The sequence below is a fragment of the Pseudochaenichthys georgianus genome, chromosome 14, assembly GCF_902827115.2.
Source record: "Pseudochaenichthys georgianus chromosome 14, fPseGeo1.2, whole genome shotgun sequence".
Lineage (NCBI taxonomy): Eukaryota > Metazoa > Chordata > Actinopteri > Perciformes > Channichthyidae > Pseudochaenichthys > Pseudochaenichthys georgianus.
Window position 1 is genome coordinate 15,136,164 of NC_047516.1, and position 14,032 is coordinate 15,150,195.

General features: G+C 42.2%; 1 protein-coding gene across 2 annotated transcripts in view; it reads left to right on the forward strand.

Moving 5' to 3' along the window:
• LOC117458279 (transcription factor COE1-A-like) overlaps positions 1–14,032 on the forward strand; it is a 79,537-nt gene that overhangs the window by 41,576 nt on the left and 23,929 nt on the right. For both annotated transcript variants that reach the window (XM_034098657.2, XM_034098656.2), the window contains exons 7-8: positions 11,918–11,999; positions 13,129–13,270. In XM_034098657.2, the coding sequence (XP_033954548.1) occupies positions 11,918–11,999; positions 13,129–13,270 (224 nt within the window). The remainder of the gene's footprint in view (positions 1–11,917; positions 12,000–13,128; positions 13,271–14,032) is intronic.

Below are 14,032 nucleotides of genomic sequence, written 5' to 3' on the forward strand. Positions count from 1 at the left end.
TGATGGATGACAGTGTTGACTAAACGAGTTGAATTAGAAGCTTTTTCCTGCAACTCTGTTGAAATATTATTAACACGCAGCAACTTTAGTAAAACATATGATTCAGCTGCGCGTAATGACCTTGGCTATTGATCTGGGAATAGAGGGGAGCAGCAGTGTGTTGTGCTGGGAGAGTGGGGGGTGGCATCACATGGTCTGTTGCAATGCAGGTTATAGTGTGTCATTAAAACATGAACTCCTGAAATGCCTTCTCACACACACACCCTCTCAGATGTAATAGCTTTAATTAGCCGGGCATGTGTCCAGTCTTGTAATTAGCTAATAACAGCAACATGGATGTGGTTAATTAGTGGTAGGAGGTTCTTGTGAATTAGAAAGCCAATGACACCATTACTGGACCCGTGCAGAAACAACCCTATCAGAAGATACATGCAATACAATGAGTCATAAAGAAGGTGTTTTAACGGCGTTGTATGTTTGAAGTTTGTGTTATTAATTGAACATATATCAAATTGTGTTATGTCCTCGATCTAATCATCCCTTCTCTCTCCCTCTCTTCTTTTGCCTCCTCCTGTTCTTCCTGCTGTGATATCCACAAAGGTAAGAGAAGCGTTCTGTTTGTTTTACATGTTGTGTCTTTAAAGGAACATTACATCATTTTTGCTTAATCTCTCATTACACATGAAGAGGAAGAGATTATCTGAAGAGCTTGTCTTCTTTCTTCTCTTCCTCCTCCTCTGGGCTCCTCCTCATCCTCCACTTAATTGGTGTCCCATCAACCCGTTAATCAAATTACTTCTGAACCAAAATTGACAGTTTTCATTAATTATAAAGGATTATTCTAATTGCAATTCAAATTTATTCATTTACAACAGACGGAGCTCAGTAATATTTCAGTGAATTAGCATATTAAATGGAGTGGTTCCTACATTAGTTATGTTAATGTATGCATATTTCCTTATTTGGACCGAGTGAGCCATATGCGTGCCACGCGGGCAGTCTGTGTGTGTGTGTGTGTGTGTGTGTGTGTGTGTGTGTGTGTGTGTGTGTGTGTGTGTGTGTGTGTGTGTGTGTGTGTGTGTGTGTGTGTGTGTGTGTGTGTGTGTGTGTGTGTGTGTGTGTGTGTGTGTGTGTGTGTGTGTGTGTGTGTGTGTGTGTGTGTGTGTGTGTGTGTGTGTGTGTGTGTGTGTGTGTGTGTGTGTGTGTGTGTGTGGTGTGTGTGTGTGTGTGTGTGTGTGAGCGCACAGGTGAGGAACCTGGACAGGGTTCAATTTGTTTGACAAACGTAGTGGGAGTCTAATCCTCAAGCGTGCCCCGTACATTTCCCTCGGCTTTTATTTTTTCTCTTTTCCCGCCACCTCTTCCTGTTTAGATCACAAATTAACTTTTAGGTTGCTGTTCTCCAAATGTCTTTAAAACAGAGACTCATCAAACTACTCAATTTTTTCTTTTCTTTCTGTGTTTCTGTGAAAATGTTCAAAAACCACGTCTTTGTTGAGTAGAGACCGAGATGTACAAACAAATCTGGTTTGTTCCCGGCATCTTTATCTAAAGAGTCCCAATATGAAATAAAATATTCAAAACTTAATAGCAGTGAGTATAATTTACTTACGAGTGAACAGTGAGTGTGTCGAGCCAGACCAGAGCACACAAAGCAGTGAGTTTTTTCTAAATATTACATTTCCCCAGCACTCACTAAGATATCACCCCCATGTACAATATATCAGAATGGAGCACACACATAATCTCCAAGGATAATGCACACAAACAGAAGCACCTGTAGAGAAATACAACATACAGTATGTACCTCTTACACAGTTGTGGTTGTATATATTGTATCTTTGCAATATTCACCTTTAAATGAATACATCAATGTAAATACAAGCTCACATTAAGTACACTAACACACTCCTCATAGGTCACTGAGATAGCAGGTCCTTTTCTCATTGCCTTCCTAATGGACCTTCTGCTGCCCCGGGTTAAGGCTATGGTCAATCCTGAGCTAATGCTAAGAACAGATTGTGGTCGTGGTTTAAAGAAACCAACATTGACTGCTGGTAAGAGATGGGATGTGAACAAGTCAGTGGTCAAACCCTCAGAGGTTTTGCGGAGCTCTGACACATTTATAAATCTTGAAGTTGAGTGACCGCAAGATGGAAAACCTAAAGGTTGTTTGAAGTGTTTAAACACCTCATTTGCACCAATCATTAAACACAAAGGACATCCAAAAACATATTGTGATAAGTTGAGTGAAGAAATTGTTGAGTTTTTCTCCATCAGCATAATTTTAACTTGGAAATTATTCTGCAGTCAGTGTGTGTGCGATGTAGGCTATCTAACAGGCAGGAGACCTGTGTGTGTGTGTGTGTGTGTGTGTGTGTGTGTGTGTGTGTGTGTGTGTGTGTGTGTGTGTGTGTGTGTGTGTGTGTGTGTGTGTGTGTGTGTGTGTGTGTGTGTGTGTGTGTGTGTGTGTGTGTGTGTGTGTGTGTGTGTGTGTGTGTGTGTGTGTGTGTGTGTGTGATTCAGTGAATGACTGACGGAGAGAGGAGGAGACAGGAGGAGAGAGGAGGAAGAGGTTCCTGTCAATATCACTTCCTTCATCACTCCCTTCCTCTCCACTCTTCCTTTTCTTTCCCCCCACCCGACATAAATTATTTGTAAGACCAATGACAAAGGAACACACACACACACACACACACACACACACACACACACACACACACACACACACACACACACACACTAGTTTAGTTTATCTCCCTGCTGATCTGCAGGTCACAGGTACTGTTGCCTTGTTTCCATATAATCATCCAGTGTGTGTGTGTGTGTGTGTGTGTGTGTGTGTGTGTGTGTGTGTGTGTGTGTGTGTGTGTGTGTGTGTGTGTGTGTGTGTGTGTGTGTGTGTGTGTGTGTGTGTGTGTGTGTGTGTGTGTGTGTGTGTGTGTGTGTGTGTGTGTGTGTGTGTGTGGTGTGTGTGTGTGTGTGTGTGTGTGTGTGTGTGTGTGTGTGTGTGTGTGTGTGTGGGCATGTGTGCATTCAAGTGTGTGTGTGTGTGTGTGTGTGTGTGTGTGTGTGTGTGTGTGTGTGTGTGTGTGTGTGTGTGTGTGTGTGTGTGTGTGTGTGCGCGTGCGCGTGCGTGCGTGTGTGGGTGTGGGTGTGTGTGCATTCAAGCGTGTGTGTGTGTGTTTGAAAGCAACCGAGAGAAGTAAAAAGGAGAGGGAGCCTGAGCTTTAGATCGATTTGAGGTAAGCTGTGTGTGTGTGTGTGTGTGTGTGTGTGTGTGTGTGTGTGTGTGTGTGTGTGTGTGTGTGTGTGTGTGTGTGTGTGTGTGTGTGTGTGTGTGTGTGTGTGTGTGTGTGTGTGTGTGTGTGTGTGTGTGTGTGTGTGTGTGTGTGTGTGTGTGTGTGTGTGTGTGTGTACATGCATACATGTTTGGCCCAGAGGTAGCGATCCTTTAGCTGCTCACCCTTCACTCACCCCCTCCTCCCCCCTCTCCTCTGTCCCTCCTTCCACCTCTTCTATCCTTTTTTCTTCCCCCCCCCCTCCTAAATCAATCCCTCTCATCTATAATTCAACAGTTTGCCTTCAGCCTTTAAAATATACACCACAGTAACCTCTTCCTTCCCTCCAAGTCTGTGGAGCCCCTCTTCTCCCCCTGCTATGAATAAGACCCCTGACATGTTGTAATGTAAAGTTATCATGTCCCCAAACTGCATCACATTGGCTAATACCTTATTAAGGGTTATTAGATGTGTTGTGTCTTCTGATTCGCAGCATCACTAAAGTATTTATCAAGGCGCATAATATTCAATAATCCCTTTATCTGTATACAAATGACCATTAAAGTGAATCTATACATTTCATTTATATGAAAAAAAAAGTATATATTCCCAGATTTTCCTGCTTGTTTTTTGTGTTGCACGGCTCACCAAAGAAATAGGGTTACGCACACATGCGTAGCTCTCTGGCTAAAGGCAATGCAGCTGTCTCTTATCAGGCTTTTGACAACACAGTCTTCGTTCAACTTCTCCCATTGACGTTTTAATAAGTTTTAATAATGATTTTCAGTGACTTTTGTTTCATTTCAATATATGACTGCGGGACAAAAACACACCTATGCATGGAGTTACTCTACAAAACAGCTCCTAGCCTATTTTATATTCCTTTACATCCTTATATTCACATCTAGCACACTGATAAATGATCTTCCCTCATCATATCGCTGTCTGTAAACATATTGATAATCCTTTAGCCCATACAGTTGCAGCTTGTGGCCCATGCATAACGACGCCATGTCACTCTGAGCGACTCTGAGCCGCCTTGTCACAAACTGCTGACATCAGTGTCACGGTTACATGTAACAATGATGTAATGACACTTGTTCGGGTCCACAGCAGCGCTGCAGAAGTACACTGTGCAGGTTATTAATTTCAGCCGTGGCAGACAGTGCAGGCCTCCTCGTAGACATCACACAGGCGGGCTATCTCCGCCCCGGCCTGCTCTGTCATTTAAATATGCAGAGATGACAACAATGACAGCATTAATAGTAATGATAGCAATATGAAGCTAAGCCCTCATCATCATCATCATCATTAGCATATCTCCTGGGAGATGAGCGGTGATTGACAGCTAGATGGGTGTTTTTTGGGCTGCAGCTCTGCTATCAATTACCTCTGTGCATATCAACCATCATTATGTAAAATAACTCCGCTTCGCTCGGCTCTGCTCAATTCTCTTAAGTCTTGTTCCCTCGCATAACTCTCTTTTCCTCTCCCATGCATTTCCTCCCGTCCTCCCTCCTCCCTCGCTGCCTTTTTTCTTTCTTTTGCACTCCACTCGCCCCCCCTTTACTCGCACTTTCTCCTATGTGTCTAGGTTTCTTATTCTCTCCTCTTCTCACACTCCTGTTACTCTCAGCAATACTCATCCATGGCTCTGAGTGTGTGCATGTGGACGTCTGCCCAATCCCTCTTTTAGCTTCAAATGACGGCATGTTTCCAGCCACAGAAGCTACTTTATACAGTTGGAGTTTTGTGAGTCTCAAGCATACAAAGAAAACACCAAACACTAGACATTGTTAGTGGTATAAACACACACCAATCATGTTATGACATCTCCAGTTTGTCACATAACATTCATTGTGAGGCTTTATTGTTGATTTATTTATTTGACTTTTCTTTGGAAATAATATATCTTTCAATGTGGACTGTGCCGACAAAACAGGCAATTTAAAAAAAGTTATCTTCAGCTTTGGAAAAAGGTGTGGTTTTGACATTTACTTGACAAAGTGATTCATTAGTTATCAATGTATTGATCGAAAATGGATCGCTCCTGAAAATGACTATTATTTGGAGCCCTATATGCTTGAAAAACAAAAATACAATGAATCAGTTTTACACATTGAAGTTCTTAGGCGGGCTGTGGCATTACAGTTTCTACGTTATGCAAGACTTGGTTAACCTCACATATTATTGAAGCCAGAATCAAATGGATTTCCAGTTATTCTTCCAAGTGAAATGAATGTATCTTCTATCTCAAATGTCTTCTCATCTACTCCCTTCTTTCTGTCATTTTAATCTCCCTAACCCTTTAAGAAAACACCTTATCAGTTTATAGACGTACCACACCTCTGGCCTGTAACTCCTAATGAACACAAACCACATCAAACCCTTTCTTGTTGTAGTTTTCCTAACAGATTTACAGAGTGTTGGTTTTAGGGGATGTCCCTGCACCGTGTATGGAGCCACGTACTAGATTTATCTCTGCTGAAGTGCTCTTGAACAAGATACTACAAAGGCAAAGAAAAAAAACAAGCATTTCCTCCACAGGAAGCAATACAGCATCACATTATTATTGTGATAACAGCAGAATGGAGGGCGTAATAGTATTTCATATCCTTGTTTTTCCTACTGCATGACTACTCAGATAGCGGGCACGGGGCCCAGCAATGCTATCTGATGTAATCACATTAAACAATAACAAGCACTCAGTGTAAACAGGAAACAGGAAATTGATCTGACAGATCAACAGACTGAGAGGGAAACTCTCAAATATTAGCTAGATTAGCTATTTGAAATGACAGATTAGAAGGAAAATGATCTTTAACGGAAATAGTATAGTGCCATGCTACATATGATGATAGTGACAGTATAACCACATAGCTCTTATACTGGCCTACAGTATTTGGAATGCTACTCAAAGGTGTTTTGAATCATATTTATGCATGAGTTTGCAAACAGGCTTCCTCTTTGTGCAAACTGGTGTTGTGTTTTTGAAGCGTGCAACTAGTAACTGATGAGTTACTGGCAGTTAGGATAGGTACACACGCATTAGCAAGTGGTTTCCCACACACGCACGCAGAGGAAGATGGTGAAAATCATCGTTCTGTCAAAAAGCTCTGCCAAGAAACTTGGCAGGCAGGTGAAATAAGACATCTAAAGGAAGCGAGGAGACAGAGAAGAGACAGAGGAGGCAGGAGCAGCAAAAGCACTGATCTGTTGTTCAGTTTGTCTGCACTAACTGACTGCAATTTCTCCACCTGTCAGCAACAGCTCACCAGAACGCTGTGTGTGTGTGTGTGTGTGTGTGTGTGTGTGTGTGTGTGTGTGTGTGTGTGTGTGTGTGTGTGTGTGTGTGTGTGTGTGTGTGTGTGTGTGTGTGTGTGTGTGTGTGTGTGTGTGTGTGTGTGTGTGTGTGTGTGTGTGTGTGTGTGTGTGTGTGTGTGTGTGTGTGTGTGTGTGTGTGTGTGTGTGTGTGTGTGTGTGTGTGTGTGTTTTGGAGAGTTTTTTTGTTGTTGGTTTTTTTCTCTTCCAAGGCGGCATCGTTATTCTTGGCTCAGTAGAATAGCGAGTCTTTAGGGAATAAAACGGACACAGACATTCAGCCTTAGACGCACTCTTTTTGAAACACACACACACACACACACACACACACACACATACACACACACACACACACACACACACACACACACACACACACACCCATTAAGCTGGAATTCCCCTGGATGTCACCCTTGCCCTGTTGTCATTGTAACTGTTTAAATGACAGGAGGGTGGTCAAAACAAAACTCCCACAATCTTCATTCTCTCCTTCGTTTGGTTCTATATCCCCCTCTTCTTCTTCTTCTTCTTCTTCTTCTTCTTCTTCTTCTTCTTCTTCTTCTTCTTCTTCTTCTTCTTCTTCTTCTTCTTCTTCACTCTTCCCAATGCCCCCTCTGGATCCCCTCACTCTGTCACTTCCTGTCTCTCTCTCTTCAGGTCTGTGTTAGCCCTATATATTAAATATTAATGTCAGTTGTGCTCTGAGCCATAATTGCCATCTCAGCCACTGAATAATGGATGTAACGGTGCTGTTCACTCCTGCACCATGGCTAACAGGCAAAAAAACAGCATCCAACGACGGTTTCCTCCATATCTGTGGGGCTAACAGGCTAAATAAGACTAGCATGGTTGATTACCTTAACATGGTCAAGAATAAACAGCAGCTTAAAATGACACATGTGGTTGACTACATAACAATGTTTATAAGCTGAAAGAACAGGCATTGAACTACAGGTAGACTTGATTGAAATTAAATGCCCCCCCCCCCCCCCTGCACAGCAGAAGGAAGCAAAGGACAAACACACAAACTTAGCAGCAGCTTAAGAACCGGGCATGTTTCGAAGGAGTTAAACCAGAGACAGAAGAAGAGTGAATATTGGACTTACATTCATCAGGTGACCAGAACCACAAGCTCCAAACCAATGCTGACGTATCTCTGTGTCATCTGGATTTATAAGCATTTAATGTGTTCTATCTTGTGAGCCATATCAACATAGGTGATAAAACAATATGCCATGGCTTTGTGTTTGTCTGATGACGCATTCTTATTCCCCAAGAACAGCAGAGGTGTAAGGTGTAATGAATAACTTAATAATAACGAGATCCATAACATGTCATTCCGGACTTTTCAATTGGGCTACGGTTAGGCTTTTTTGAACAGCATTACCACCACCTCTCCTTCACCTTAACCAAGGGTTCTTGTAAGCCTCACAATAAACATACTGTATCCATAATCCTCTATAACCAAGACCTTCTCATAAACGTAACAATGCTGTACGTTTCGAACATATAGACAACATTAAAAGACACAATTGTCTGAATCCACTTTGTTCAAAGGTAATTCAATACTGATGATCTTTTCCTTGTAAAACACTCAGCAGTAACTGTGTGAACACAAATGTGGCACGAGACCCTTTTTACATGTCATACCCTTCTCAGTGGTACTCCCCATGTCTCTTGTCTGTATCTAAACTGCCCTTAAAATGCTAAATGCCAAATTAATAGTCTTGACAAGAGCGTAAAAATATCTTGGAGTCTAGTCTTCATACTTTCTTTATTTATTTTTCTCATTTATTGTTTCTTCTTTCTTTGTTGTATACATTCCCCTTGCTACCATTCTTACACTACCTTGCAGACGGTTTGTGTGCGTGCATGTGTGTGCGTGCGTGTGGTGTGTGTGTGTGTGTGTGTGTGTGTGTGTGTGTGTGTGTGTGTGTGTGTGTGTGTGTGTGTGTGTGTGTGTGTGTGTGTGTGTGTGTGTGTGTGTGTGTGTGTGTGTGTGTGTGTGTGTGTGTGTGTGTGTGTGTGTGTGTGTGTGTGTGTGTGTGTGTGTGTGTGTGTGTGTGTGTGTGTGTGTGTGAGCCGGGTCAGCTCTCTGAGTGTGCTACTCACAGTATAGCAAAGGTCAACAGCGCTGTTATCACTTGAACATGATCGGGCCTCGGAGAGGGGGAGTGAGATAGAGGCGAGAGGGGGAGAGTGCTCCCCTCCCCCACAGTCATTCAGACTCTTATAATTGCCCGGTTTAATTGGAGGCCTCTTAACGACCAGTGACTGGACCAGCCAATCAATTCACACAAGGTGTCTGTGTGTGTGTGCAGGCGTATGTGTAGCTGCAGGGCCTTTTTGTAGCGGAGTTGATTAGGCCAGATGGGGTCAAGTGAAGGGGGAAGAGGAAAGCACACATACTGCATTAAAATGTAGAATATCTTCTGTTGGCAATCAATGAGAGAAAACGCTCTCTCAGGAAATAAACGGATAGAGTTGAGCACCAAATGGAAATATGAAAAATAATGAGCAATATCATCAGATCAGAAGGGAGATAAGCCAATGATAGATGGAAATGATTTGTACTGTGAAATTGTTAAATGAATACATAGGAGATCGTAGTGGTGATTCAGTTTATGGTTTAAGAGGTACATGTCTTTCGCCGTTAGATGTGAGAGACGTTCTCATTCCCCTTACATATTGGTCGGCTAGTAATCAAGGAATGTTTTGATTAACAAAATGTGTTGCACTACCTGTATTGTTGGTATCCTGTGTTTTAACAAGCACAAGATAGAAGTGTGGGCTGACTGCAGATTGTAGGAAGTGGCAGTGAACTGTGTGTCTGTAGCAGCAAAGAACAAAATACACAACAAAATAAATTAGGCTTTAAAACTTAAAAAGATCTGGTCTGATATTTCATTTCAGGGTACCTTTCAGATACCGTCAAAAAACTGTTTTATTTCTTTCCCATATAATACATCTGTAAATTATATTATGTGGAACCATTTTGAAACATTGTATGTCAAGTAACATGAGGCCAGAGATTGCTGTGGCCGTAAAAAGTGAATAAGCTGCCTATGAAACACTGAACTTTAAAAACATATAAAAAATCGAACTAAATGGTTTCATTTCCAGTACCTGGTTTGCTTTATGAGGTTTAATGCTGCTTTGTACTTTTACCGGTATACATTTGCTAAGTTCATTTGATCTACATTTCACAGACATAAAGCACCACATGAACCAACAGATTTAGAACTTGAGTACAGTAATTATTATGGTTTCTTACATGCTAGATATTTGAATGCAGGACTGATGAAGTTTCTGTAAAGATCTCAACGCTTCTTACACCGCTGCTTTAGTTTTTTCATATTTCAGGCAGATGAGCAGAGCGTGTGAGCTTCCTTTAAACAGAGATGTTCGGTGGAGGGTCAGCTGAGGTGGTCGTGTTAACGCTATGCTAGTGTTATGAGAAGGAGTAGACAGTGGGAGGTCAGCAGGGGTCACCGTGGCTGTCCTCCGCTGTGATAGGCTGTCACCTGGGGGTGAGGGGTCAAGATAATTAGGCATGCAGAATCCCAGCACCAGTGTTCCAACGAAGCCTGAGCTCGTTAACGCAGAGTTTTACACTCAGACCTGCCACTGGGCTGTGCTGCACCGCCACCCACGCACATACACTCACATGTGGAGTACATGTTTGCACACACACACACACACACACACACACACACACACACACACACACACACACACACACACACACACACACCAAGCGCACACCTCTGCATTGTTCTGGTGATCCAGTACAAGGGCTGTCATCTCTTGAACAGTAGAAATTATTTAAGCATGGGGTTTAACTGCATGAAGATAAATACAGAGAGGGGACACAATGGGAGGAAATTAAATACAAAAGCTTCGCTGTCTTTGTGGAACTTTCTAATATAATATGTTGTTGCTACAAAGAGATGCTGATTTTCCTTGGTGGTCCTCAACAGGTGGTGCTTTGCTGATGTATGACTGCTTTCTAGAACACTATGAGAACAATAGGAAACTAATGTGATCTAGAAAAGACAAAACCTTTTTGCAACCGAACTTGGGCTGGGCGATGTGTCAATCAAATATCACTTTTCTCTTTTAAATCCCTCAAAATGTATTTGCACCAATATTGTAGGGTTGACTTTGGGTGCTTTATAAAATATATACACAAGGAGATTGTTCATAAATATTGATAAGTAATGTGGATATAATAGTTAATTGGGTTATGGCAAATACTAGACCAGCTATACAGTCTGTTGGTTTAAAATATGAAATCACTGTAGTGTAATGCCGCCTTTAAAAACAGGGAAATACGCTTACTTTAAGTGATCTAGTTTTACAGTATATGACGATATCGATATATCAATGTGTTGTCCATCTCTAGTACGAACACAAAGCAACAAAAGAGAATCAGAAATACATAGATTAAGATTTATACTCAGAATGCAACGTAGAGGAATCATCTCCATGCGTGTGAAGTTGTGTTGCATTTTTTGAGGTTTAATACACAGATGTAACAAACATAAACGTGTATGCATGTGTGTGTCGGTCTTTGTTATTGTGCGAGTGTGTTCTGTTGTTTCTGCCATGCCGGCCAGCTGGCTCACACCTAAACACAACCTGGATGTGTTTGTTAGCTGTTGATGGCCATCTGGGTGTTTGACTTACTCTGTAATATAGATTCATGACATATGGTCCCGTTTCAAACACCCAATGTCAACATAGTTCCCCTTTGCTTAAAGCATTGACATCAGGGTTAGCGTCACCTCCGTAGATTTTAAAATCTATATTTTCACATGTTTTTCACTGTATATGAATCCTAACCGACAAGGTTTTAATCTATATGCAGCCATGTGGCGTCACATGTTTCTAGAAGCACTGACGATAAAAAACAGAGAAAGGAGGGTTTTAAGAAATATGATGAAATATGGATTCACAAAAAAAAATTCAAAACTGAAGGTTCAACTTAAGATTTTCAAAAAATGTAACTTGCTCACCAGTTTTGTTGGAGTGTGCTGCTTTATTTGCCTTTTATGTTCATCTATCGCCTTTATGTGACATGTCAAGGCCATCTCAGTTCGCATGGATTTTTTCAACAAATAGCTGTTCCGCATATCCACAAGGAAATTCATTTTTGACTTTCCAACAGTGTAAAATATTAATTTCTATGTCTGTATTTTGGGTTCTGTCTGTGTTGGAGACTAACCTTGAATTCATATGTATTGGAGAAAAGCAGTCTTTACTCTGGTCTCATGTTAACCGCCAAATATTGCCTGTCCTCTCTTCCTCCACAGATTCTTCCTCAAGTTTTTCCTCAAGTGCAACCAGAACTGTCTAAAAAATGCAGGAAACCCACGAGACATGAGGAGGTTCCAGGTACAAACCACAGCACTTTTTTACTCTCGTCATTTATTTCTACCTTTTTCTGTGCATGTTTTCATGTCCTAAGTCTCTATCTTCTTTGCCTGTGTTTCCACATGTAACAAAACACATAACTTTGGGGTTTATTGTAACACAAACACAGGAATGTGTGTGTTTCTGTAAGTAAACAAGCTATCATCGTCTTTACAGGAAACACGAGACCCTGACCCTGTCTAGTCAGAACATAAATATACACACAATGCAGGGAGAAAAAGAAAAGGGTGTTGGAGGGAGAAAGGAAAGAGGAATTGGAAAGCAAGCAAGAAACCCAGGATGTTGCGGGGTTTAGAATAAGATTTAAGGCAGTGCAGACTTTATTATTTCCTTATCTTCATGGCCACAACACAATCAGGAAGACACCACTTGAGGCTGAGTGGAGATACTGGACGCACAAAAGATAATGATAGATTTATTACTATGGCACGTGTGTGTGTGTGTGTGTGTGTGTGTGTGTGTGTGTGTGTGTGTGTGTGTGTGTGTGTGTGTGTGTGTGTGTGTGTGTGTGTGTGTGTGTGTGTGTGTGTGTGTGTGTGTGTGTGTGTGTGTGTGTGTGTGTGTGTGTGTGTGTGTGTGTGTGTGTGTGTGTGTGTGTGTGTGTGTGTGTGTGTGTGTGTGTGTGTGTGTGTGTGTGTGTGTGTGTGTGTGTGTGTGTGTGTGTGTGTGTGATAGGACCGACAGAGTTGTACGGTAGCGAATGTGTGACAGTATCTCTGCCTCTAATTGTGCAGCTCTATTGTAGTGGAACCAGAGAAGACAGCTCTGTTTCCCTGGGAGATAATTAAGGGCTGGACCCATCAGGAACTATTCAACAGAGGAGGATAGACACCACACACACGCACACACACACACACACACACTTACTAAGTGTGTGTTCAGTGTGATGGTAATAGCAGTGATAACGGGTTACATTTAAGGAGCTTTTCAAAGTGTCACGCTTTAAGTCCTCCTTGCTGTGATCTCTAGACCCCACACTCTGTTTTGACTCTTCGACCCTTTTCTCACCAAACTTTGTCCTCTTTTATATAACCTTGTTCCTGACTCACTCTCTTCCCTCCCCCCCCCATCCTGTCATGTCCCTCTTCAGGTGGTGGTATCGACTACAGTGAGTGTTGATGGACATGTCCTGTCAGTCTCCGACAACATGTTCGTCCACAACAACTCCAAACATGGCCGACGGGCCCGCAGACTCGACCCCGCGGAAGGAACGCAGGGATACCTAGAACATGGTAACACAAGAGTGTGTGTGTGTGTGTGTGTGTGTGTGTGTGTGTGTGTGTGTGTGTGTGTGTGTGTGTGTGTGTGTGTGTGTGTGTGTGTGTGTGTGTGTGTGTGTGTGTGTGTGTGTGTGTGTGTGTGTGTGTGTGTGTGTGTGTGTGTGTGTGTGTGTGTGTGTGTGTGTGTGTGTGTGTGTGTGTGTGTGTGCGCCTGTCTGTCTCTCTGTCTGTCTGTCTGTCTGTCTGTCTGTCTGTCTGTCTGTCTGTCTGTCTGTCTGTCTGTCTGTCTCTCTGTCTGTGTGTGAAAGTGTGTGAAAGTGTGTGAGAGTAAGCAGCATGGCCACCAGATGGTTGATGGTTTAATCCTATCAGGTGATTCCTGCCCCTCCATCTGGCTAATCCAACCCACCCCACACACACACACACACACACACACATACACGCACATACATGCACACACGCATGCACGCACACACACACACACACTATGTCTAAGATCATTATGAGTCTTTTTTGCAAACACACCCAGACTAAAGCACGTTGTTGGTAATAACACACACACTTTTTAAGGAGATTTGGCTTTTGACAGACAAGATTTTGTTGTTGTGATACAGTATGTGTGATATATGTTTAATTTGAGCTTATACTCACTCCCACAATGCTGGAGTGACATAAAGCTGACTGTATCCATTCTGTTTGAAGTATTACGATTCATGCTGAGCTTTCTGTGTGTGTTTATCCATGTCATATCATTAGTTTAAAATGAACTGCCAT